At 35.5% G+C, this 27,998-nt stretch overlaps 4 protein-coding genes and 1 pseudogene across 9 annotated transcripts; 1 reads left to right on the forward strand and 4 right to left on the reverse strand.

The window, feature by feature from the left end:
* Positions 1-171: 171 nt before the first annotated feature.
* Positions 172-1,383, reverse strand: LOC141677442 (putative pyridoxal 5'-phosphate synthase subunit PDX1). Its single transcript, XM_074483377.1, has one exon. The coding sequence runs from the start codon at positions 1,298-1,300 to the stop codon at positions 374-376; it is 927 nt and encodes a 308-aa protein (XP_074339478.1). The 5' UTR covers positions 1,301-1,383; the 3' UTR covers positions 172-373.
* Positions 1,384-3,367: 1,984 nt separating this feature from the next.
* On the reverse strand, positions 3,368-9,830 carry LOC141678768 (E3 ubiquitin-protein ligase APD1-like). 5 transcript variants are annotated; one of them, XR_012557907.1, is made up of 10 exons: positions 9,376-9,830; positions 8,767-8,873; positions 8,408-8,533; positions 8,227-8,323; positions 7,342-7,416; positions 7,171-7,253; positions 6,004-6,150; positions 5,629-5,701; positions 5,174-5,437; positions 3,388-4,400 (listed from the first exon to the last, which is right to left on the reverse strand). XR_012557907.1 is itself a non-coding variant. In XM_074485147.1 (10 exons), exons 1-10 carry the CDS (start codon positions 9,620-9,622, stop codon positions 4,325-4,327), a joined length of 1,356 nt encoding a protein of 451 aa, XP_074341248.1. In that variant the 5' UTR covers positions 9,623-9,828; the 3' UTR covers positions 3,390-4,324. The 5 variants fall into 5 exon arrangements, 4 of the variants coding, with proteins under 4 accessions (XP_074341250.1, XP_074341248.1, XP_074341249.1 ...); XM_074485147.1 differs by having other exon boundaries at positions 3,390-4,400; positions 5,174-5,504; positions 6,004-6,144; positions 9,376-9,828; XM_074485146.1 differs by having other exon boundaries at positions 3,398-4,400; positions 5,174-5,504; positions 9,376-9,827.
* Positions 9,831-12,378: 2,548 nt separating this feature from the next.
* On the reverse strand, positions 12,379-16,405 carry LOC141677590 (GDSL esterase/lipase WDL1-like). 2 transcript variants are annotated; one of them, XM_074483592.1, is made up of 8 exons: positions 16,264-16,405; positions 15,857-15,993; positions 14,827-14,990; positions 13,830-13,907; positions 13,507-13,647; positions 13,193-13,269; positions 12,962-13,111; positions 12,379-12,745 (listed from the first exon to the last, which is right to left on the reverse strand). In XM_074483592.1, the coding sequence occupies exons 3-8, from the start codon at positions 14,938-14,940 to the stop codon at positions 12,541-12,543; spliced, it is 765 nt and encodes a 254-aa protein (XP_074339693.1). In that variant the 5' UTR covers positions 14,941-14,990; positions 15,857-15,993; positions 16,264-16,405; the 3' UTR covers positions 12,379-12,540. The 2 variants fall into 2 exon arrangements, with proteins under 2 accessions (XP_074339693.1, XP_074339692.1); XM_074483591.1 differs by lacking the exons at positions 15,857-15,993; positions 16,264-16,405 and having other exon boundaries at positions 14,827-15,097.
* A 1,474-nt stretch (positions 16,406-17,879) lies between these two features.
* Positions 17,880-26,844, reverse strand: LOC141677675 (GDSL esterase/lipase WDL1-like; annotated as a pseudogene).
* On the forward strand, positions 18,264-20,520 carry LOC141677589 (uncharacterized). Its single transcript, XM_074483590.1, has 2 exons — positions 18,264-20,060; positions 20,387-20,520. Exons 1-2 carry the CDS (start codon positions 19,007-19,009, stop codon positions 20,419-20,421), a joined length of 1,089 nt encoding a protein of 362 aa, XP_074339691.1. The 5' UTR covers positions 18,264-19,006; the 3' UTR covers positions 20,422-20,520.
* Positions 26,845-27,998: the final 1,154 nt, after the last annotated feature.

Consider the following 27,998-nt stretch of genomic DNA (forward strand, 5'->3'; position numbering starts at 1 on the left):
CTCAAATTTTGAAGCTGCAATTAAACCACAAGTAACAATACTATTAAATTTAGAAGATGCAACCAAATTGGATCGATTTCCGAATTTCAAATTAAAATAAAATTAAACCACAAGTATTGCTAATGAAAACAAAAATCAAGTTTCATAAGTCTTATTTTCTAGAACAATTGATAATACCAATGTTTTCATTTCATTCGAAATAACAAGGCAAACAAAGTACTTAATTGATAGAACAGAGCATAGAAACTAGAATTGGATGGATTATACACCATCACTTTTACACCACCAACAAACATAACAAGACCAAACATTTCATCGAACACATAACAACCATACATCTGCTCGTAATCTTCTGATCCAAACGACCCCTTTTTTATTCCGATCGATTCGCGTACCTCTCAACATTTTTATCCAAATTCAACCCAACCATAGCCTCACCCAACCCACAACTAATCTCCGCAAGCAATTGCGGATCGCTATAATGCGTTACCGCCTGCACAATCGCCCTCCCTCTCTTTACGGGATCACCGCTCTTAAAAACCCCGGACCCCACAAAAACCCCGTCACACCCCATTTGCATCATTAACGCAGCATCAGCCGGCGTTGCCACCCCACCCGCAGCAAACTGCACTACAGGCAACCTCCCAAGTTGTTTTGTCTGCATGACCAAATCGTACGGCGCCGCAATCTTTTTCGCGAACGTAAACACTTCGTCATCATCCATGTTCCTCAAAACCCTAATATCTCCCATAACAGACCTAACATGACGTACAGCTTCAATGATATTGCCTGTCCCAGCTTCTCCCTTGGTACGTATCATTGCAGCCCCTTCTCGAATTCTTCTAAGCGCTTCACCAAGATTACGACACCCGCAAACAAACGGTATCTGAAAATTATGCTTGTTGATATGATGCTCGTCATCAGCTAGGGTTAGCACTTCACTCTCATCCACATAATCAATACCAATTGCTTCGAGAATCTGAGCTTCCACGAAATGGCCTATACGAGCTTTGGCCATGACGGGGATCGTGACTGCGTTTTTGATGTCTTTGATGAGTTGAGGATCAGACATTCGTGCAACGCCACCTTGTGCCCTAATGTCGGCTGGGACGCGTTCGAGTGCCATGACGGCGCACGCGCCTGCTTCTTCAGCTATACGCGCTTGCTCCGCGTTGACGACGTCCATGATGACGCCGCCGCGGAGCATCTGGGCGAGACCGACTTTGACGGAGAAGGGAGATTGTTTTGTTTCTGTTAGTGCGCCGTTTCCGTACACTGCTACTACTCCTGTTCCCGCCATTTGTGAAATGAGAGAGAGATTGAGAGAGAGAGAGAGAGAGAGAGATTGGGAGAGAGAGTGGTGGCGACGAAGGTAATAAGTAGAGAGACGAGGAGGATGCATTTGTAAATAAGGGGTGCTAAGGAAATTTAATATCAGCCGTTGGATGTGTGTTTTGTATTTTGATCCGACGGATAATAGATGAGGATCTTTTTTTATTATTATTTATTATTGATTATTGATATTGATAGAGTATCTTTGTTATTCAATTCTGATTTTTTTAGGATAAGTACTAAAAATTAAGATTTTTAATAAAGATATGTATAATTTGTACCAGATTTTTTCAATATAATCGTCGACGTGATTTCTTTTTGGACAATTATACATCCATATTTAAATTTAAATTTGAGTTTAGTCAAATTTATATAATAAAATCAGTTCAATACTCTCTCTAATTCATTTTACGTCGATATCAAATAAATTGTAAAAAAAATATGTGATTGTAAAAATTTCAAATAAATGGGTAAAAAACCAAAATACCCGCCATCTAGTGCGCAAAATACCCACATGCGGGAAAACTGCCCAAAATACTGACTGAGGCGTACCCTGTTTTTAGCATGTCAGACATGCGTATCAACTGTTACAGTAAACGGGGATACGCATGTCTGACATGCGTATCCTTTGTTAATTTAAAAAAAAAAAAGAATACGCATGATAGAAATGCGTATTTAGTGGGTAAAAAAGACCGTCCGCGTGCATCTGGGTATTTTGGGCACTTAAAGGTGAAAAATGGTGTATTTTGACTATTTTTTCATTATAAATTGAAATTTAAATTACAGATAAGTTGGTCATATTTTAATCATATAATTACTTGGAAAAGAAAATTAAGAAGATAAAGTAATCAATTTGAGGTTTGGAAAGAAGCGACGTGGGAAACAGTGGGCTACGCAGAGTGAAAAGTCTGACGGGGTGGCTCTGATTCTGTTACGCTGCCGAGCTCAGTCCTCATAATATTAATGCAATTGGGGACTCATATTTTTCTTCTTGAAATGAAGTCCAAATCTATTTCTCCTGCTGAATCTGAATGACTACAGTGTTCTTGAACTACTCTTGTACAAGAATTAAGGTGCTCGACAAACGTCCCCGCATCGTGTTGTATCACGGTGTAAACGAGCCAGACTGTTCGTGAGGCAAGTCTGAATACAAATTTTTTGAATTTTTAACTGAATTGAGCTCGAGATTCAAATTGTCCGGCTCGTAAAGTTCGCGAGCCTTATTGGGTCTCTATTATTTTTAATTTTTTTAATTATAAACATAATTTTATAGAAATATTTAATATTTCTTACGTATTGTTTACTTTTTTATCGAATTTAACTCGAGTCAAACTCGATCCGAACATATCATATTTTGAGTTTCTTTTAATATTTAGTAAAATTAATTCGAGTTTTGGAGCCGAACTCAAGCTTACCGAACTTTTTACGAACCTAGTTTCGAACTTGAAATTAAAGGATTGGTCGAGTTCGAACTCGAAACTGAACTATTTTATTCCAATTCGGGTCAAGTCTGATTAAAAAAAAAGGCGTTGGCAGATAGTAGTCATGATAATTAGTTCAAATTTCTTGAAAATTATAGTAACAAAAATAACATGTTATATCTTTGTAAAGTTATTTAATCAATATAAAGATGAGTTTTTTTCATATATTGGCTTTGTAATTGATTTTTTTGGCTATAGTCAGTGTTACAGATTTCGGAAATCGGAACTATTCGGTTGAGGTACCGATTTACGATTTATCGGACGATTTTTTTAAAAATCGGATGATTAATCAGCGATTTATCGGAAATTGGTCAAATCGGACAAATATTTTTGACCGATTTTTGAGCGATTTATCGGCGATTTTTGAAAAATCGGCCAATTTATATAACAGAGGTTATAGTTGTTTTTGTCATTGTAATTGGATGTTTTTAATTTGCATGTGGGCGACTCGCCACCATATACACTTTCTGGCTCAGGATTAAACAATAAAACAAAAGGGGAAGTTGATTATTTCTTTCTCATAAGGCTCCAAAAATTTCAGAAAAGGATTCATGTGGCCCTTTACTTTCCCGTAAAGGGTCTTTCAAACCAACTTGTACACATTGCATGAACATCACACAGAAAATTTTTTTTATCAACATTTTTTTTTAAAAGCAATCCGAGTACAAAACTCGAAATTTGATCTAAATTATCACATATGATATCATAATCGATTCTCGAAGTTACAGTATAACTCAAAATTACAATATAACTTGAATCTCGACCTCTCTTATCTATCGTTAAGACCAAGAGAAAAGGAGAAAAATTAAAGCCGACGGAGGAAAGATTTCGTGAAAACAATGATAAATTCTCATACAGATTCTCACTAATCATGATGATTAAGACCTAGCAAAGCAGCCTTCTACTTGCCACAATACTGTATAGCTTTATAGCTGAATGGCCATCTTTCAATCCAACTTTCCCTCTTCTTTTTTGTTTTATTTCCCTCTCTTTATCATATAACTAATTTATAAAAACATAAGATTACTTACAAGGCCGACCCTGAGATTCGAGTAGCCCTAGTCGAAATCAGTTTATGGGGCCCTAATATACATATATCATGGAAATTCATATATATTCACTTGAAGAAGTTAAAAAATTTTGGGGGTCTTGAGTGTCGGGGGCCTAGGCGCAAGTCTTACTCGTCTAAAGACAGGGCCACACCTGATTCCTTGTACAAAGACTCAAAACCATTCCATGAGAGAGATGGGAAGAAAAAGATAATGCTGTTATCTTCCTTTTGAATGGCAAGAAATGCATGAATTAAAGCTTCATCTAAATTATCTGATCAAAACTATAGCCATTGATATACCATAAGAGTTGAATTACTAGTACTTAGTGAGCCATTAGAGTTTGTAAAGTATAATTAGTCAGGGTGTTTCTCCATGTAACACAAGAGAACTTGAACTAGGTGTATAAGTCTGTTATAATGTGGTTGTGCCTAATTGCATAGCTATCCTTAATCCATGCTACTATACTATAATTAACTTCCTTACCTTATTCATTTTTCTACGACATATGGGGCAAGTTTCGGAAGTCTCCTTAATCCTGCAAAATTACAATTCAGTGATATTATCAAACATTGTCATCTATTCTGCGTTAAAGTCAAGATGCGGATCTTTTTTGAAAAAAAAATGCAGAAAACTTTCAAGTCCTTCTGAGTTCACCGATATTAGCTAGGTACTTAGCTGGCTAATCACCAAATGGCAAATTTAGGTGGAAATAGGATGATGAAAGATTTTAAGCTTTAGCCTCTAAGCAGGATATGCCATTGCTGGTTTAAGCTATGCTCCTAACTGAGAAACGCAACTGTCATTTCTAATAATATGATTACATGCTACAACAAAATACATGTATAGTTGAACTCAGGTTTCAACTATGAGTGCTTAACTGCTTGTTTCTTCTAGATATACTTAACTGTTTGTAAGGCACAACTATGAGTGCTGGTTGTCCTCTAGGCTAAGAACTCAGGTTTTAACCCTGTGTTAGGAGAAGTGCAAATTTCTTGGTTCTATGTGATGTCTAACCTAATAGACCTTAGATATGACTTAATCTCTTTTTCAAAGAAATAACATAAAATTTAAAAGAACCATAAATTGTTCATAACAACATAAAATGCAAAGAATTTTGCTTTAGTGGTATCTCCCTCGCCCCTCTACAGGAGGTTGAAGATCCAAGTATTGTCAAAGGCAACGTGAATCTCAGTGTTTAATATTTTTCATTTTTTAAATTAGAATTTGATTATGAGAGGATTCAGGACAAATCCACTGTTAATTGATTTTGAGGCAGGGGTAATTAAGATGAAACTAGAAAGTTGTTACCTCATTCCACATGCTAAACAAGCCACACAATGCCCGCATGGGAGAAAGAAACAGTCTCTTGGAGCATCGAAGCATATAGCACATAGACGACTGATACTCAAGTCAGTTCCTCCATCTTTCGACTGCCCCTCGAGCATATCCAATACTCGCTCATCATCTTGAGAGACAAAATCAGAAGAAGAGGTGCAACTCGACTGATCATCATCTTTAGGTGAAAGCAGGGGGGCTCTCTCTGATCTTGCTCTTCTGTATTGAGCTTCAGGTCTGTTATCAACATGTCGACAACAGTTCCTAAGGCGGAAAACCAAGAAAATGAGGACTGCGATTCCACCTGCAAGATGAAAAATAGAATACTCGCAAACCAAATACAATGCTACATCCCAAATAAAAATTAAAAATGTAATGCGACTTTGATTGGTGAAAGAAATACTATGAAAGAAATATTAAAACTGTACCCAAGCCAGCAGTATAAGCGATCCACCGTGGTCCATATGACAATTCAACATACCAATCATCATAATATACGCCCTGAAAATAAATAACAAGTGCTTGTTGTGATTAAATAGATGCAGTAATATTTGCGAAATACTATATATTCTGTTTTAAATGAAAGAAAAATCAAGGACTCAGTTCTCTACTTCTATACACGTTTCATGTTATATCTCTATAGAGATAGCACATTAAACATACACATGAATGGCGTATGGCTAGACTATCTGAGCACAATAGCCACTTTAATAGCAATGATATTACGTTATATTGTTAAATTTATGATGAGCAGGAACTTTATAATAATAAGCAAAACACAAAGGCGCGCTAGCAAGACATACCTGTCTAGTACCTGGAGTAGTTAAAACGACCGTATTTCCATCAGAAAATGAAGTTCTAAAAGTACATTCACCATAAGCCAGAGAACAGTTATAATATGCCCAGGTTGTGTTATAAATTAAAGCTTTCAGTGTGAGGTTCAACTGCATCTATTGAGAACATACTGTCAGATATGAGTGAACAAAACCCTGAAAAACTGTTAAAAAGGCATCACAACTTCTTGAATTGTCACGAAATATAAGACGGGGATACAAATTAAAATAAGCCGTTTTTAAACTAATGAAATGACGAAAATATAGATGAGTACCCCCCCCCCCAATTCCCAGAGTGTAAAATGAATTATTAAATGTCCTCAATGGTTGTGAAAGAAACAATAACAAGTGCCTAATTAAGGATATCTTGAACAGCAACAACAACCCATGCTCACTAACCAAATTCCACTAATTTTTCTCCTGATAATCATAGCAATATGAATTCCACCGGGGAAACTTTCCTTGCAGGGAAAATATAAACACCATACGTTTAAATGATTATTGTTCTAGCTGAAGTTTCATATAACAACGACACTGAAGGGTTATCACTCACCAGCAATACAAAACAGTACCCTTTTTCAAAACTAAGAGACTTTAATGGGTACTTAGAATGTCGGATTCTTGTAATTGTATTTCAGTAGGTTAATTGATTACCAAATATGGATATATTAGCTGAAAATCGACCAAAATCCTTGTGTCTCACTTTAGGTTCCCTCTCAATACTTCATTTGGTCTTATTTCTCAGTTGCCCTATACATTATGTAACTGTCTGAGCCTCTGGAATCTGAACTCTTCTCTCTAATTTCTCTTAGATTCTGTCTAACAAACTGAGCATCTTAACCAAAACTCTCTGATTCTATATATACATCTTCCCAAATATCTCAGTTCTTTACTTTGTTACGATGAAAAAAACAAAACATCTCCACTATATTATGTATCCGGGCAGCATGTTCCCTCTTAGCTAGTTCCTGATGAGTGACGAATTAATTCCAAATAACAATAATTTTAAGGATGCATTTGACTGTACACGACTTATAGTATGCAATGCTTTCTTGAGAAATAATTTCTGGAAAGCACCTGTCACAGGTCATCGCAAAACGATATAGTATTTATTTCAGAGAAAAAAATGATGATTACCTCCACAATTTCTGAATTCAGATTGATAACCGACACATAGTAATTAGATGACCTAGTAACACTGTGATGGATCGTTCCATTGCCTTTCAAAAACAGATTCCGTTGTTAGTGCAGAGTTAATTAACCAACAGATATATAAGATATGTGCATTGAATACTTATTATGACAAACCATGAATTATGTTTGATGACAAGATGTTGTTTGGATACATTGGGTTGTCAAGCCATTGTGTAAGACCTTCAATCCCTAACAAATATCTAGGATTTAGAGAACTCTGCAGGTATAATAAACAATCACAATGGCATCATAAAGTATCAATGTTGCATGTATAGCCAGGAACTAAATGATTTTCAGCAATGAATATAGAGCTATACCACATTGGAAGGATGTTGATCAAGGAAGACGCGGAGAGATAACATAGTCTGCTGATAATTGGTTAATACGCAAAAAGAGTTACTAAATGATATAAATTTTACTTATGCCTACAACCTACATTTTTCTTTCTCAGTCAAAAGGTGAAAAGAATCACATCGTTTCTTTTCTGGCAAAGTAAACCAAACCCCTAATGTTGAACAAGGTTTTAGCATTGTAAGCCAACCCCATAGGGGTCTTATAGAGTCTTTTACAGCAAAAACTGCTACTTCATATTTTGCGAAAAGTGGCATGTTACAGACAAACTTTTAAACTTAAATTTAAATAAATGATAGTTCTGATGTTTTCTAGAATATATGCTGTAAATTTCTAATTGTTGAAGATTCAGACACCAGATATGTGCTTATGCAGCAAATGCTTATCTGGCTATGGTATTTAATTATTCGATACTTAAATTTTCAAGTAACAACCCCAAATCCTACACTTCAAAAAGAAAATTGAAAAGAGGAAATTAACCGATAAGCACCACAAATAATAGTTACTACAACAGCAAGGGATAAATTGATAGCAGGGGAATATGTTTTACCTAAGACATTATCAAGCATGTTTGATATACAGAGATTGTACTCAACAAAATAAGAGATGAAATTCTTGATGACAACCGTGTGACAAATTTCTACATACCTTCACCGATCGCCAGCTCCAATGGCAACGAACTTGAAGACATTACAGTCATTGATATGTTCATCTCAGACCCTTCATTTAGGAAATATATCCAGTCCTGTAAAATTCAAGGGAAAACTTTATCGACTATAATAATCAACCAGAAGAGGATCAAACGGAAGTACTTAAATTGAAAACTTGCCTTTTGAGACCTTTCTGGGAGATGCATTCTTTCGTTTGCAGATGATACAACTAGAACATCAAGAGGAGGACCTTTGGAAAACCCATACAGCATTGGCCCTTGTTTCGTACCATCTAATTGCTTAACCTGTTACTTATATAACAACATGCTAAACTAACATATATGCAGATACGAATCATACATAACTAGAAACAGAAGGGAAATTGATTATTGCTAAACTAACAAGTGTTATCCCACCTAATCACATTATCGTAAGTGATCTGGTACTACAGATGGCATTATAGTAAAGGTACCGTACTAACTCTCTGCTTCATGAAAAAAATTCACTATAACAAGGATTAGGAGATGCATAAGATTACCTTCACATATTCCACAAAAAGAGGGTTGGCTCTGATTCGTATTGAACAATTAGGCCCGAGTCTTAAAGTTGAAGACCCGTATAGTCCTAACATTAGTGTCACAGATACTGAAATACAATGTACAGAGAAGCAAATTAGTGAAGACTCTGAACAAACATATAAAGTTCATTCAGCATAAACCTAAATCCATGTCAATCTTCATATCTCATTACTTCATTCACACAATTCAGTTTAAAAAGTGTAGTTGGTGAACTTTAGAACACATATTAAGATTACTCTGAAATACGAATAATTGTCTTTCAAGTTGTACACTTTGGATCAACTCTTAAACATCACAGGACACACAATTACACATATGCAGCTCGCGCTCTGTGCAGAACAATCCCGAGATCCCTAAAATTAAAAATTTGCAGGAAAAAACACATAAAAGGCGCATTCCATGTTTAAATCTTACAGTAAAATTTATCCAGGGTTGCACTCAAAACACATTTTAGCGCGAGAACAGTGAGAACAATAACATAAAAACGCAAAACAATTGTTGTCAGTGTTTACGCGATAAAAATTGTTCTCAGCCAAAATATAAATTCACATGAAGAGTAAGAAAACCACCCAAGAACCAAATAGTGGTGAGCAGGCAGATGCATGAGCATGTTGTCTCACTAACTCGAAAACTAAACGGCTCGTTTCGAACCGGCTCGAACTCTGCATCATCATCTTCTTCTTCTTCTCCTTCTTCGTCTTCATGTCGAACCAGTGACACTAAACTCGAAGTAGATGCAATGCCTGAATACTCCATAACTCCTAGTTCTGGCGAGAGAGTGGACGAAAATTCTCGCTGATCATCCGGGGCATCCATTTAGAAAAATCACAAAAATAATAACGATCAAAACTAATAATAATTCATAACCTCTACAATATATGCAAAAACCGAACCAGAAACTGGGACGGGGACGGGATTAATATTTTATTAACCACGCTTATAAATCTTGGTATTGCTAAAATCGAACTCAGAAACTGTGACGAGATTAATATAAGCAGGGGACCTATTTTTAGTGTGTTGTATTTATGTGTGTACACATTTATTGATTGATTAATGTAGAAATGGTAAGTGAAGTTGTTTGTCTTTTAGGTCTGGGAGGGCTGGTGGTTGGCTAGGTACTGTTTTGTAAGAACGACGGTTATAGTTTATTTTTCTTTATTTATTTGTCCGACCAGTCAAACATCTTCATTACATTATTGAACGGGGATTACGGTGGTTTTTAGAATTTGGAAGATTTTAATAAAACTTTTAGGGATTTTGCGGATATTCTCGTTTATTTTAAAATTAATGAAAATGATAATTTTTACTCCAATAAAGAATTGCTAGATTTTTCAAATTTTTTCTCAAAAAATTCTCCAAATACCGATGTGTGACATACTCCATGAATAACAACATTCCTAAAAATATTATGGGATCCCGTGTATAAATATGTGCGCAAAAATAAAAACCCGCTTTGGATGAAAATTTTACCCGACCTGACGGATGCCCGACCCGTTTCGAACCGTTAGGAATTACCGAATCCGATTTTTTGGATTTGGATCCGAATCCGATTTTTTGGATTTGGATCCGAATCCAGGTCTTATTTTTAGACCCGAAAGAGTTTAGATCTGAATTTGGATCTTAGCTATACCGAACTCATATTCAACCCGAAACCTGAAATTCGTTCCAAACTCGGTCCGAAATCCGGAAAAAAAATCCAATATCATATTCTTACCTTACATAATTTTATAAAAATAATACATGAATCAAATATTTAAATCTGATATTTATAAACCGAAGGTTGTCATCGGGCATTGGCCCTGAATATCACATTTTTGAAAAAAATGCCCAAAATCTCATGCGCGCGCAGAAAGACCCTTTTTATCACACAGAAACGCATTTATTTTTTGCGTTTAGCATTTCTAAATGGAAATGCATTTTTTCTTTGCGTCTCCTACAAAATTAAAGTTAAAGTTAAACCAATTTAAGCCATAAACACATATAAAATTTACGTTAGACCAAAAACACATTTAGTACATGGGTTAGAGTGCAAAAGTATTTTTTTATTTAAAAGTATAAACGAACTTAAAGCATGTATTGTTTGGAAACACATTTTTTATATCTTTTCAGCTAAATACTCATATTACGGGATGTATGTCAGGGCTAAATTGGTCAATTCCCATAAACGCATATTTTTTTGACGTTTATCTGTGATAGCTTGGGCCTTTTTTTTAGCTTGTGATGTTTTGGGTCTTTCTAGTTGAAAATGTGAGAGTTAGGGCATTTTTTCGTTGTCATCCCCACAATCCGTCATGTATAAGTCATATTATTTGATCTAATTGGGAAAGATCTTTTTGGAAATCTATCACTACTCTTTTTAATATATAAAAAACTTTAAATTTAAATTAAATACAACACTTAGGATGAAATAATGGTTTTCTTAAGTTTGTGTAACATTCCATACATTTGTAACATATTTAGGGACATTTTAATTTTTTATATTTTTTTGCTAAATGATTATAAGGTGTTTATTTAAGCATGTTTAATTTGTGTTTTATTTAGGTGATAAAAATCATTTTTTATTATAATTTTTAATTTATGGTACATTACGGTACTACTAAAAAAAGGAAAAAAAAAAACAACTTCAAACAATTTGGATAGCCAGAACATTCTTAATTATCCATGTTTATGTTGATTAAAATGATAAACATAAAATCATAAATGCAAATACATAGCTTCAATTAAAACAAATCTGTGATGATTAATCTGATAAATTACAGCAAAGTGCAGACATTTTTGAGGTGGAATCGAATCAGAGAGTTAGATTACCAGATGTTCAACAGCTTCAGGCAATGAGAAATGCTGATGGTATTGTTTTATATAAAGGTGGTGGAATAATAAATATTTATCTCCATTTTGGCCATTGTTATTATGGACAAGGAAGATGAAAGCAAAAAAGTGTCGTCCGGGATTTTTCAATCGAGGAATTTGGGGAGCTATCGGCTTTTGCAAGAGAAGATGGTACAAGATTCGCGGAAAATGGTGGAGCACTTGAATTCGATTTTGGGGGAGCTATTGGCTTTTGCAAACGAAGATGGTACAAGATTCGCGGAAAACATAACAGAAGATGGTCAAATTCATGTTGTTGCATTGCATTGATGTATAAGCAATGTTGCTAATGTTGCACATTTGAATTTGCATGAGTACATGTCCTGAATTGAGCACATTTGCAGGTTGTTTTATTCTATGTCTCAGATGTTTTAGAACAGAAAACATTGAAATCAAATTTGAATCAATTGTCAGAAAAATTTATACATTCTTTTGGCATTATTTGGGATCTAAATTTATTTGTTTCTAAGTTATAGCTTATATAATAGCAAAGATTCAAAGAATATTAGCCTTCGGTCGTATACGGCCGATCGGTCGGTCCGATTTACATGTCATGTGTTCGGCCTGAGACGATCTGGCATGGTACCGGTTGGAGTGTCCGGAAAATACATCTTTTGACCGGATAATGAATATTACACAACATGACCAAATCATTATAGAAAGTAATAAAGTGATAGTTTATGAACACAAAGGATCACAAAATATTAGAGATCACCACAAATAAACATTAAAAACTTTGAAATACTACTATCTTCAAGTTGTTATGACAAGGAGGAATCAAGCAGAATGCCAAATGATTTGAAATGGACAATGAAATCTGGCACAACAAAACCAAATCATTAGACTTATGTTCTGCTTGGCTGCACTTACCTTCCTCGGTAGAAGTCCCAGTCGGATACATTTAAGGTGGTCTTACCATCAGAAGCTAGAAGATCATATGGGGAATCCTCAGAAAATTCAGTAGGCAAAGACTTCCAGTGCAAATTTGGTTCCCAGTCTGCCTCTTCAAGTGTTTCAAGTATCTCATTTGCCACCATCTTACTCCCCTCAGGTGATAAATGTAACCCGTCCCTGCAGAAGTTATTTCAATTTCAATCAGCTACTCATCATAAAACAGATTTCTATATATCCGCAGCTATTCAGAATGGATAATTAGAATACATCAGCAATTCCTAACAATTCAAAGGAAGTGGAGAGTGGTACAAGTGTACAACAAAGGTATTTGATTAATGCAAAGAAGTAGATCAAGGCAAATTGTATCTTAGTAAATAATTGAAGCCGACTTACGTGAAGCAAACAGTTGACCAATCATCCTGTTTCTGTAGTACACTCCAAAGATCGATAACCTTAATGTTCAACTCCTTGCATATCTCTACACAAGCTTCAGCATATATTCTGGACAATTCATTTGTTCGCTGCAGCTCTTCAAGTTTAACACTGGAGATGTAACTATGATTTCAGCCAAGCAGGTTAAAGATATCAAATACATTAAACAGATTGAATGTTACATCATCTCACCCATAAATTTGACAAAATTGGACGTCGTTTACAGGAGGAGAACTAAGGAAGATTAATCGTGTCTTCTCTGACAAACTCTGGTCCAGAAACAAAAATTGCGATAGGGCAAGGCATAAATAGATATGTTAGGCATACATATGGTTTATAGTATATCAACCATAAACATCTTACTTGTTTTCTTTTGCTAATAGAACATCTTAGTATTAAAGTTGGGAATGATGGACATAATTATGTCACTTTTATAGCATGCAGGTAGGAAAACTTCCGGCATCATTTTCTGTACAAAAAAAACAATATGCTACCAAGACAATTACCATGACATGGCGAGCAATTTTTTTCATGTTTTCCATATATTCTGCAACAGGGACATGAGGGCCCAGGCCCGAGGGATGTGGCTTCGTCGAATCGTTGCCTCCAAAGTATACTATTACGAGATCGGGCTGTACATCTGTAGTCTAGATCATATAAGGTGAGCATAAGAAAGAAAATTGATATCAGAAGGCTACTTATTGAGAGGAGATTATTAGTCAAATTATTTAACAATGCTTCAGTACAAGTTCTAGAGTTGAATGTCCTGAACTGATTGATAAAAGTACAATTGTGGTGTACTACTAGAAGAATCATATAGAGTAACAACCTTCGGTAAAACTTTATCTAGAACCTGGAGGGCACGCCTTGAGTTCCACCCTCCATATCCTCGCAGCACTATATCTGCCTACATTAATCAGTTTAAAGCTTAAACAGTTAATGACAAGTATATTTAATTTAGTAAAGCAATATATATGGCAGGTCCAACTGTTTAAGTGATGACAAGATGGCATTGGAGAAACAACTTGAAGGTTTATACAGTTCTAGCATATATAAGGTACTTATTAACAGAAACAGACGGAGACAATGCTTTCATATCCGATGAAATTTTGGAATGGACCAGAAAACTTTCTAAAATAAAATTAACAAGCATGGTAGTTGATATGGACGTAGCCCGTAGGAACAAAGTATTGTGGAATCCTTTGTAAGGGTCTATTGATCTGCTGGTTCTCACCACTCTACTAGATCTAACACCAGGCCGATGCAAAGGAAGGTGGAATTCTAGAAGCTTTGAGCACCATGTTTTGAACATTTTGAGGTTAAGATTTTGATTCTTGTAACTGCAATTCATGTTTTCATATTTATTCGGCATAAGTCTAGGTTGGAGATTCCAATTCTACAGTTCAGCTGTTCCAACTTTTTTGTATCCATTTCTCCTTGCACATAATGACTACACAGAACATATGAAAACCTGAGTTCTATGTCAAATTAACAGAAGTAGAAAGTTTTGACAAGAAAGAACACTCCTTATCCAAGTTTCACCGTTTTATGATTTTACTAACACATCTGTTTCCCCACAGAATTGCAAGTTAAAGTCAAATAATTTTTGTTTTGTAAAATAAAAGGGCCAACATCACTATAATAAAACACCTTAAGAACAACCCCCAACAGAAGATATATAATGATCACCACCACCAACAACAAAACTCAAACTACTCAATCCTAACTCCTATGTACAATCATTAGTTATGCACGCATGAAATCACAGATATGCTTGCACATATGGACACATAAAGAGGTGTATATATGAAGAGAGAGTGACTTACTTTTCGAGAATAGAAGTCAGCTAAAATAGAAACCCAGCCATTGTTGTGAAAAGCCTGCTGAACTATGGATGATCCGAATACAACAAATTTCGGCCTCTGACCAGTTCCGGCCATTGCTAACCACTTAGATCAGTTCTTAGGATCCAATGCTACAAAGTATGTTCCTACAATCCAACTTTATAACATGCTAAACCAACTAAGGACCAAACAATCGATAAAAGAAAATATGAAACTTCAACCATATGTGTAACAGAATCTTCTCAACTCAAAACATGAAAAGAGAGCTTTTACATTTTCTCTTATATAGCTGAATATTTACAAGGTAGTTGTGATGTTGTTGATACATAGATAGAAATTATTGTGCATTAGTAATGAATACCTAATTTAGGGGCAGAGCTTGGTTTTCCGATTTGAAGTGATGTGATTCCTTGATTAACTCTTCACCAGTTTTGCCAACCATATCTTGGTCTTACATCATATTACTTCAGTTTTCAGCCTTGTCACTCCAAACCTATTGGCTGATGAAATATTTGCAATATCGATCTCATTTTGCATGAAATACCTTAATTTATAAAGTTAAGTGATAACAATACTGCACTTTTAGTAACTTAACATCTGTAGTTTTTCTTGAATTCTTAAGTGTATTTATATTAGTCACGCATATTAGCCCCGGATCTTTATAGATTCTGGTTCCGCCATTTCTGGTGGCATGGGATCAATTGACAAATCTGCTAAAAGGTACTCAATACGATTGAACAAGATCTTACAGATTAACTTATAAGTGTCGGTGCACGCCTGTGTAACTTCAGAACAATGGAAATGAGATATTTAGCATGATTGGATAATGATCCATCATATCAGTTGCCTTTGATAAATAGAAATCAAATAACATTAGTGTGAAATTTCGTAAGTACAATGTCTTAAAACGGATAAAGACACTGTATATCTGCAATAATTAAACTTCAATTTCCTGAGTTCCACTTAGTTTCAAGGTAGAAGTCTGAATCAGATAAATTTTATGCGGTCTTACCAGAAGGGGAATCCTCAGCAAATTTACTAGGAAGAGACTTCCGACGCAAATTTGGTTCCCAATCTGCCTCTTCAAGAACTACAAGTATCTCCTCTGCCACCATCTTGCTCCCTTCAGGTGATGAATGTAGACCGTCCCTGGAGAAGTAAAATTCAGTGAGCTACTTAAAAAAAGCAGATTTCATTTGTCAGTAATTATTTAAAATGGCTAATCAGACCATCATATCAGCATTACTACTCCAAAGAAGTGCGTATGCCGTATGGCTTCAAATTTTTTACACCACTAGTGGCTAGTAGGACATATCATAATCAGGAAGCAGATAACAAACATCGACAATGACATTGATCAATGCAAAGGAAGCGGATCAAGAGCAAAATAATGTAAATATTACATTGAAGAAGGCTTACAAGTAGTTAACCAATCTTTTGGTTCCCGAAGTACACACCAAAGGTCAATAACCTTAATATTGATCTTCTTGCACATCCATACACAAGCTTTAGCGTATACTCTGGACAACTCATCTGTCCACTGCAGCTCATCGAATCCAACACTCAAGTTTACGAGGATGACAAATTTGTAACTACGATTCAACAAAGTAGATCAAGATACCATATAAATTAAACAAATTAATTCATAGGAGTACAACTGAGAAAGATTACTCCTGTCTTCTTTGACAAACTTTATTCCAGAAACAAAAGATTGTGACAGTATAAAATATATACAACATTTGCATGCAACATTTCTACTCTTCATGTTCCAATAGCTACTGCAACTTGGACTGGCACAATAGGTGAAAGTACTTAAAACAGCTTGTAAAGATATATTGCATGTAACTATGTTTTTTTACTTTAAATTGGGATCTCAGGATAGAGGTGCAGGTGCTCAGATAATTTTTCGAGAAGTCAATGCAAATTCTTTTGCTAATTTAGCTTGTAACTCTGCTTCTTATTTCCATGTAATTGTAATATATTCTGATTCTGTGGGATGCAAACTCAGATGTAAAACACATGACTGCATAAAAAGAGAGGGAGGGAGAAAAGAGATCAGTCAAGTATAATAGAATACCAACCATTAGACGGAGCAGCTTAGTTATAAGTTCGAGAACGATTTACATACCTGTTTCATTCGCGGGAGGTCAAGAATTCGACTTCTGGTCTGTGCATGTGTCATTAATTAGCAAAAAAACTGTTTCACTTGCAGCATAAGGTAGGAGACTACCAGCATCATTTGGCTAGAATAAAAAAGATAATATGCCACTCATAATAATAACCTTAACATGTAGAACAATTTAAGGATGTGGTTTGAATGAATCATTGGCCCCAAAATATACTATTACCAAGATTAATCAAATTTAGCCAGCATGCGCTTCCCAGATACTTTGGCCTAGCACTTCCCACCATTTCTCAGTTTTATTATCAAATGCTCATTGTCTATACTTGCATATAGCACAAACACAGGATCCTTTAACTTGCCAAACCAGTTATTATTCGTTGTCCCTACAGTTAAACCTCGATGAAGTAATAATCGATAAAGTAATAACCTCGCTAAAATAATATTTTTCTCCGGTCCCAACATAATGGACACAGTGTATTTTTACTTTCGGTAAAGTAATAAACTCGCTAAAGGAATATTTTTTCTTGGTCCCGACCCTATTACTTAAAGAGGTTTAACTGTACTTTTAACATGTTTTTTCCCTGTTTCTTAATGAAAATTACTGAGCAACTTGTGACATAGTTCTAACCATTAATTTTTGTGTATCCAAGGGTCTGACAATTTATGGTACTTTGGATTTTGGAACAAAATAAAGGGTCTATGCCAACTTCATGGGTTTTTTGGGATACAATCTTCATTTGATGTCTAATTTGTAAGGTTCAATCCGCCTGTATATCATCAGAGTAGTATATCAACTAAGTTTTCTTGTTTTTCTCATCTTGTGGGTATTGCTAAAGCATCATTAATGAACAATACTTATTTTTGTTACACCATCCTTACAATTTGGTGTCAAGAACATGATTAATTAGGATTATTTAGTTGGTAAGAAGGATTACAGCTTTAGCTACGAAAATCGGTACATGTACAGGAAGTCAAATATTTTGTCTATAGCAGATCATGATGAAAGTATTGTTGAAGCTATAGGACTATAGGTGCCACTGGAACAGGGGCAGGTACCAATGGTACTGATTTGTAGATGATCCACCCTAATGGCAGTTGTCATGATAAAGAAAAATTAAGCACTAATAAAAATGTTTTAGGTTACAATGTATTAAATTCGACAAAGACATCTTGCACAACATAACCAAATTACTAGACTTCCGTTTTGCTTAGCTCCATTTAGTTTCCCGGTAGAAGTCCAAGTCAGATACGTTTAAGGTGGTCTTACCGTCAGAAGCTATATGGTCATTTGTTGAATAACAAGTCTAGTCTAGTAAATAGCAAGTTGAGTACTCTAGGCTTGGGTTTATGGCTAAGGCTGAGCTGGCAATTCTCTTCCCGCCTAAAAGTTTGTTACAAGACTCTAGATCTAGAAATGAGGATAAATACATTCTCTGTGTTAGTAGAGTGAGTGAGTTAGTATTACATTTTAAGAACACAATTGTAAAACTTCATCTTGAAGATCTGTATGCAGAGTTTAAGTTTGTCAATGAAGATTGTTAACATTTACAATTCAAGTTCATTGTATAAAGCATGATTATCAGTTCTAACATGGTATCAGAGCCTTGAAGAACTCAAAATTCCGCTGTTGAATCGAAGAACTCTTTCTCTCAATCTTGTTTAATCTCTTGTTGCTGATCTTCAAAACATAACTTTCGTGTAAGTTCGTTCTGAAAATCTCTTTATTCTCATGTATAGCTAATCACATCTTCGTTGTGTAAGTTCACTTTGCAATCTGATATGCTATCTCAATCGATTTAATTGCATTCAATCTGTTTGATCAAAGTTCACATACATCTAGTATATCATGTCTACAATTGCATCATACTCAGCTGCTATCATAGGTTCCACCTCAACCTCTTCAACCTTTGATTGTAATCATCCATACTACCTTCATCCATCAGATAATCCAGGAATGCAACTTGTTGCTGTTATATTAACTTGTTATATTAACTTGTTATATTAACTGAATCTAATTACAATCAGTGGCGTAGATCTATGTCTATTGCATTATCCTCAAAACTAAAATACGGATTTGTTGATGGAACTTGTGCTAAACCTGCACAAAATGCACCTCTCTTGATGCACTGGATGCGATGTAATGATATGGTTACCTCATGGCTCTTGAATTCTGTCTCTGTGGATATACGAAATAGTATGGTGTATATCATAACTGCTCGAGATATTTGGCTAGATCTCGAAGTTAGATATGCTCAGAGTAATGTGCCTAAGCTCTTTAATTTGAGGAAAGAACTATCTCACCTGGAGCAAGGTTCTCTGTCACTTTCTGGATATTTCACAAGGTTTCGCACTATTAATGATGAGCTTGATAGTGTTGTGAATAAACCTAGATATATTTGTGCTCAGTGTACTTGTCAAGTGAACGCAAAGCTGATTGAAAGTGAGCAAAATGTTCAACTTACACATTTTCTGATGGGATTGAATGATACATATACTGCAATTCGAGGCCAGATCTTGCTTATGAAGCCTCTTCCAACTCTAAATCAGAGTTATGCTATTCTTCTTCAAGAGGAGAATCAGAGAAACATTCATAATGCTGTGAGTGTTACTAATGACAATGTAGCTATGTCTGTGAAAACTCAGTCCAATCCTTTCAAACCACAAGCAAGATTTCAGGTCAACAAGAAAGGTTCTGATGCAACAATTATCTGTGAGTTTTGTCACATGAGTGGACATCTTAAGGAGAAGTGTTATTGTATTCATGGTTATCCCAGTTGGCATAGATTGTTTGGAAAACCAAAGCCAAAGCCTAAAAATCTGACGCCTAGAAACTCAGTGGTTGCTACTGTGGTTCATTCTCCTGATGATGTCATAACTGCACATACAATCACTACTAATACATCTATCAGTGCAGGAGTTCAATACTCTAATTCATCTCCTCCTCTCAATTTATCAGATTTGCAGTGTCATCAGTTGATCAAAATGCTACAACAGTCTCTATCTGGAAACCAATCCAATATTGCATCTGTTCCCTTTAATGATGGTCCAAGCTGGAATTCTAATCACTCAGTAAATACTGTTCAAATGACAGGTAACAGACACTTTGTTCCTCAAGTTTATAGTGTGATTCAGGCTACAAACCAGTGTCATTGGATCATAGACACTGGTGCTACAGATCATATCACACCATTTATGTCTTATCTTCAAGACATTCAACCCTGCACTGCCACTTTACAGCTACCAAATGGAGCAACTGCTGACATTACTCATTTTGGGAATGTTAAGCTTAGTGCTCATCTTACACTTACAAATGTGTTGTGTGTTCCTTCATTTACATATAATCTTCTCTCTATCTCAAAACTAGTGCTGGATACCTCATATCAAGTAGTATTTGAAGCTGATATTTGTTATGTACAGGACCATACATGGAAGATACCTCTAGAACTTGGTAAACAGGAGAATGGACTGTATATGCTGACAAATGACATTTTAAAGAAACATCAGACAGAGAGTAACATTGCTGTGAAGACTGTAGCTGCTTCTACTTCAACTAATAAGTCAAGTTTGGATATTTGGCATGCTAGATTGGGTCATGTACCCACTGATATAGTTTTTCAGTTACCCATTGTATGTTCAGACAAACTATTAGGTGTTTGTGATAGTTATCATTATGCTAAGCAATCTAGATTGAGTTTTCCTATTAGTACCTCTACAAGTTCAGAGTTGTTTGAACTTGTTCATGCAGATGTATGGGATCCCTATAGGTTTAAAACTCATGGAAATTGTAATTACTTTCTTACATTAGTTGAAGACAAATCTAGAACTACTTGGGTGTATCTTCTACCAAATAAAACAATTGTTCCTTCTGTTCTCAAAGAATTTATAGCACTGATTCAAAATCAATTTGCTAAAACAGTCAAAGTTCTAAGAACAGATAATGGTACATAATTTATAAATCAGGAGGTGAATCAGTTTTTCAAAGCTGCTGGCATTATTCATCAGTATACCTGTGTGTATACTCCTCAACAGAATGGTCTGGTTGAGAGAAAGCACAGACATCTGCTAAATTGTGCTAGAGCTCTTAGGTTTCATGCTGGATTGCCTATCGTTTTCTGGGGAGATTGTCTGCTTACAGCAGCATATCTGATCAACAGAACACCAACTGCAGTTCTGAATAATCAAAGTCCTTATCAGGTACTCTTTAACTCTCTGCCAGATTATGAGCAGCTAAAAGTTTTTGGATCATTGTGTTACGCAACTGTGGTACCAAAATCAGGTGATAAATTTGCTGCTAGGTCATTTAAAGGTGTTTTTCTTGGTTACCCGTATGAAAAAAAGGGTTACAAGGTTCTTGATCTTACTACCAAACAGGTAGTTGTTAGCAGGGATGTCAAGTTTATTGAAAACGTATTTCCTTTTAAAACTATAGAGGCTCAGTCTCCATATTTGTTGTTTCCTGAGTCATCTGTCTTTGTTGATAATGATCCCTTGCATCCTGATTTTGATGTTAATTTTGGAGATACCTCAATTCTGTCTGATTCCCACCTTGATGCAACAGTGCAAGACACTGACTGTTCTAGTTCAACTGATATTTCTTACTCTGATGAGTCTATCAGAACTTCTACACCTTCATATGAGCTTCGTGTGGTTAGACCCCATCGACACAAGACAGTTCCAGTCAAGTTTAATGATTATACTGGCTTACCAGCTCATTTGATCTCAAATGTCTCTATTGCTGATAAAATCTCTGAACCTCAACACTATAAGGAAGCGGTTGATCTTCCAGAATGGTGCCAAGCTATGAGTTTAGAGTTAGCTGCTTTGGAAGCCAATGGGACATGGGAGGTGGTTCCCTTACCTTCTTCTAAAAAGGCTATAGGATGTAAATGGCTTTATAAAGTCAAATACTTGTCAGATGGTAAAGTTGACAGGTATAAAGCCAGGTTAGTTGCAAAGGGGTTTACTCAAACTATCAATATGGATTACTTTGAAACCTTTGCCCCTGTGGCAAAGATGACCTCTTTCAGATTATTGTTAGATTTGACAGCTATGAATAACTGGGATATCTCTCAACTTGATGTAACAAATGCCTTCTTGCATGGTCTATTAGATGAAGAAGTGTATATGACTTGCCCTCCTGGTTATAAGATTCCTGAATTAATTCTACAAAAATATCCAGGTCAGAAGTTAGTGTGTAGGTTACTTAAATCATTGTATGGGCTTAAGCAAGCTCCTAGGCAATGGTTTATTGCTCTCTCTTCTGCATTGATTTCATTTGGCTTTGTTCAGACTATAGGAGATCCCAGTATGTTTGTTTACTCTAAGGAATCTTCTGTTGTCTATCTACTTGTTTATGTAGATGATATGGTTATGACTGGGAGTGATGTTGTTCTTATGGCTCAGATAACTGATTTCTTGAGTTCTCATTTCAAAATCAAAGCTCTTGGTGCATTGCATTACTTTCTAGGGCTTCAAGTAACCAGGAATAAGGATGGTATTTTTATGACTCAGCAGAAGTACACATCTGATTTACTTCTTGAGTTTGCTCATCTCAAGTCTCAGTAGTCCCTTGTTCCTATTGAGCAGCATCATGAATTGTTGCATGACTCTAATAGTCCTCTCCTTCAAGATGTATCTGATTATCGAAGACTAGTGGGTAAACTTATCTACCTAACCATTTCTCGTTCTGATTTATCCTATACTGTGCATATTCTAGCTTAATATATGCATTTACCTCGATCAATCCATTGGCATGCTGCTCTCAAGCTCATCAGATATTTACAATCCACTTCCACTCAAGGCCTGTTCTATGCTGCCTCAGTTAATCCGGTTCTGACTGCATTCTGTGATGCTGATTGGGGTGGCTGTCATTTGACTCGTCAGTCATTGACGGGTTTCTGCATTCTTTTTGGAGGGACAGTCATTGCTTGGAAGTGCAAGAAACATCATGTTGTCTCTCGGTCTTCAGCTGAAGCTGAATATCGCAGTATGGCTGATACTGTGTGTGAAATTACCTAGCTGGTATCCTTGTTATCTGAACTACATATCTATGATGTTGCTCCAGTTCCATTATTTTGTGACAACCAATCTGCCTTATATATTGCTTCTAATCCCGTATTCCATGAACGCACTAAACATATTGAAATCGATTGTCATCTTGTGCGTCACAAACTCAAGACTGGTTTGATTTCTACTCACCACATTGCGTGTTCTTTTGTCCAAGTTAGGAGTTGTCAGTGCTCTGCCTACTCTAACTTCTAACTTGAGGGGGAATGTTGAATAACAAGTCTAGTCTAGTAAATAGCAAGTCGAGTACTCTAGGCTTGGGTGTATGGTTAAGGCTGAGCTGGCAATTAGCTGGCAATTCTCTTCCGGCCTAAAAGTTTGTTACAAGACTCTGGATCTAGAAATGAGGATAAATACATTCTCTGTGTTAGTAGAGTGAGTGAGTTAGTATTACATTTTAAGAACACAATTGTAAAACTTCATCTTGAAGATCTGTATGCAGAGTTTAAGTTTGTCAATGAAGATTGTTAACATTTACAATTCAAGTTCATTGTATAAAGCATGATTATCAGTTCTAACAGTCATAAGGAGAATCCTCATCAAATTCACTAGGCAAAGACTGCCAGTGCAAGTTTGGTTCCCAATCGGTCTCTTCAAGAACAGCAAGTATCTCCTTTGCCACTATCTTGCTTCCCTCGGGTGATAAATGTATCCCGTCCCTGGAGAAGTTAGTTTCGATCAGGTATTCATAGAAAAGATAATTTCATTTATATGCACTTGTTCAAGATGGCTAATTAGACCATACAAGTAAAATGTTGCTTTAAGGGAGTACCTATTAACTAAAAGAATGTATCATTTAAAAGGAAATGAAAAGCACAACAATGACACTGATCAATGCAATGGAAGGGGATCAAGAGCACAATATTTCATTGTATATGACTGAAGCGGACTTACGTAAAACAAGCAGTTAACCAATCACTTTGTTTCTGTAGTACACTCCAAAGATCAATAACCTTAATGTTCAAATCCTTGCACATATCTACGCAAGCTTTGGCATACACACCGGACAACTCATTTGTTCGACTATGCCAACCAAATCTAACGCTGGGTTCACAAATGATAAATTAGCAACTTTGATTACACTAAGTAGTTAGTAATATCCAAGACAACATTAGCTCACCCAAAAAATTCGCAGTATTGTGTCTCATTCACAGGAGGAGAAGTGAGGAAGATTACCCGTGTCTTCTCCGACAAACTCTGTCCCAAAAATAAAAAACAATTGTGACATGATAGGCACATCGATGGGCAGATATTAATTCAGATTTCAACACTTTAATGCAGCATTTCTACTTTTCAAGATTTGATAGACCACAAGTTTACTGTTCTGAGTCACAATTGAACAACTTACATATCTAATTAATGCATCTTCTAGGATAGATATGCTTTTAGGAAGTCTGTACAAATTCTTTTGTTAATTTAGCTCATAAATCATAATACCACTTTGTGTTATCCATATAGTTATATGATCAGTATACATAGTCGAAACTGTAGGATGCAGATTCATAAGAAATATCACGTTATTTGCTGAGAAATTAGAATTGTTTATTATATCAATCAAGTAATCTTATTTATGAAGTCATGGGCGTAACATGTCACTTATAACATGCAGGTACATGACTGACTACCAGTAGCAAAACGATATTATGCTTCCGAGAATAATTACCTTGACATGAATAGCAATCTTTTTCATGTTTTCGACATATTCAGGAAGAGGTACATGAGGACCCAGGCCGGAAGGATGCCGTTTTGATGAATCGTTGCCCCCAAAATACACTATTACCAGATCTGGCTGTACATTTGCAGTCTAGTTTATACAAGAAGAGGGTAAGAAAAGAAACAATATGTCAAAATTCTACTTGAAAGAAAAAGTTTAGTCATATTACTGAGGATGGTTTATCAGATTGCTATAATGCAAGTTCTATAGTTGATTGACCTTAAACTAATTTATGAATCTTGCAAAAAAAGATCACTTTATAATTAATAAAGGTCAAGCGTCAGGTAGTAGTTGATAATTAGGTTTAATAGCTAAATTATAATTAGTATTGTAATCTACATGCATGTTTTTTGATTTATTTACAATGAGTTTTGGACTTCAGTCTAAAGTCAATGGTAGTTAACGGTCGTGAAAGTTTTTTCTTGTTCAAAGACTTAGATGCAATCTTAATTACTCTAGTATTCTGATTGCAAGCTCTTTAGCAAAAGAAAAAAAAAATCTGATTGCAAGCTTTTTGAGTTTGATCATCCAGTTGCAAGTTGAGCTTTTAGCTTAGTTATGTTTTGAGCTTTTAGCTTAGTTATGTTTTGGCCATTCAACTCATATATATATTAGAAGGATCATATGATGGAGCAAACCTTTGGAAAAACTTTGTCAAGAACTTGGAGGGCACGCCTTGAATTCCAACCTGCATATCCTCGCAGCACTATATCTGCCTATACTTGTCATTTGCAAGCCAAGAAAAGGTAATAGTTAATGACACATAAGAACCAGTTACTTAGTTACTTTGATAAAGCAATATATAATAAGTCTCTGTGATGACAAGATGGCATCAGAGCAACAAGTTGGAGAGTTATATAGTTCTAAATGATTCACAGGTACTTGTTAGAAGATAAGAACAGAGTTATTTAGATTTTAGCTGATACTATCACATCGAGTGACAAATATATTGAAATGTATTATGATTACTTAGCAAATATTCTCAAACCATATCTGATTTCTCCTCAATGTGCAAAGAAGAACTAATCTATTTTATGTAAGGGAAACAGTTATATTCTCAAGCCTAATCCAATTTTACAATAAACTGAAAGATACTAGATGTGGCATTTTGTATAATGAAAATAGACAAATACAACAGGTATGGGCTAAGGTACGAAGATGGTAGCACTCAATGTTCTTGTATTAATTTCAAGCACTTTCTTTTACGATCTTTACCTAACTATGGTACTTCCAATTTTCGCAGTTTAGATAATCCATTATAATTTCCCCATTTTACAAAAATTGATAAAAAAAAAACGCTTCCTTTCTAATTCTCACATCCTTTCATCATATGACTATTTTATATTTTTATAAAATTCTACCATATGTTAGCATATCCCTGCAGTGGCGGAACTAGTGAGAGCTTTTCCCAGGCTAAACCGAACCTGGAAATTTGGTGTAACAATTTATCTCAAGTCTTATTTTAAATTTCTAATCTTAAAAAGAAGTACTAATTATTCTTGAGCCCAAATAATCCATAAAGTTCATATCATAAATTTTAGTCCGGGACCATTATAATATATGGTTTCGCCACTATATCCATTTATACATTTGTACATAAGCATGAAAAAAATTGTAAACAATCATCACAAAAGAAGATCATCATAAAATGAGCCTACTAAATTAAAAGATAATGATCAAATAAAAGTCAGTCTCCTAAATTAAATCACAAATACATTTATACAAATAATAGAGAGAGAGAGGGAGAGAGAGAGAGAGAGGGAGAGGGAGAGAGAGGGAGGGGGAGAGAGAGAGAGTGAGAGAGAGAGAGACTTTTCTGGAATAGAGGTCAGCTAAAATAGAAGCCCAGCCATTGTTGTTGAAAGCATATTGAACTATAGATGATCCAAACAACACAAACCTCGGCCTCTCCCCTCCTGCCATCGCTCACCTCTTTGATCAAATCCTAGTGTGTTCTTATATATACGAGGGAGAGAGAGAGAGAGAGGGAGAGAGATTTGTTTACTTGTGTTTTTTCACTTGGGACAATTGTACAACTAAGCATTTACAAGTTACAACCATTCTTCTCGAAAGCAGGAATGGGCATTTTTCGGTATAGCAATCTTCAGTGATTAATCGCATAATCAGTGATTAATTGAAATATTAATCGGATATATTTAATAAAATATAAAAATTATTAAATTATTAAATTAATATATAAATTTAAAAAAAAGTAAAGTGATTAATCGGATTATAAAATCGAATAGGCGGAAAATATTAAAATAATATAAAATCGGTGATTTCAAACTTTACCAGCACAGGCATGGCCCATGAAAATAATATTACTTGGGTTGGATATTAGATTACTTAAGGCCCATTAACAATTATCAGAAAGTTGACTAGTTGAGACTTGAGCATAGTGGAACCAATATACTTCCCAACTAGAATGCCTTGCTATGCGAACTTCGCATGGTTGAGGCATAATTATTTGGAAAAATAATTAAAAACAGTTGGTAAGAATGATATAGAGACTTATTTTTGTTCTAAATACAAATGTCAAATTTCATTTAATTTATTTTTTAAAACGGAAATATGAAATTAATGATTTTTCTTCTTCTTTTTGACAAAAACGTACTTTCTTATCATTAGATCAAATCAGTAGAAAATACATCATAAATGAAATTCGGAGGGACACCCGCTCACTCGTGAACATCTGAAATAGAATGAGTGGCCCTAACTAGCTCATGGTCAACCTCGTTCGCAGACTTATAAACAAACTCAACGAGCACATAATTCAAGTGCTTTAATAATTCAACGCAATCTAAAACAATAGTATGAAAATAAGCACACTCTTTTACTTCCTGATTCGTATCCACTAACAATTTCGCATGCGTTTCAAACACACATCGCTTGAAACCCAAACTCTTTGTCCATGATAACGCCTCCTTTAATCCCAAAGCTTCCATTTCCCTTGGATGAAATTGTGCAGCAATCTTCTGAGCTCTTGCAGCTATGAAAGTCCCATTAGCATCTCGTATCACGCTACCAATTCCCCTTGTACCGTCTGCTGTGAATGTTGCAGCGTTAGTATTGATTTTGACACACCTCTGGAGCCGGGGATTCCATCTCCTTGAGCTCAATGGGGACTCTTCTTCTCCTGTTGTCATTTTTTCCATTCCTGGAACATGCCTGATGCCATTGACTGGACACCAAATGCAGAAACATTATTCTTATCCCACACCCATTTGTTTCTACGATTCCAGAGATTCC

Source organism: Apium graveolens, chromosome 8 (assembly GCF_009905375.1).
Source record: "Apium graveolens cultivar Ventura chromosome 8, ASM990537v1, whole genome shotgun sequence".
NCBI classification, from domain to species: domain Eukaryota; kingdom Viridiplantae; phylum Streptophyta; class Magnoliopsida; order Apiales; family Apiaceae; genus Apium; species Apium graveolens.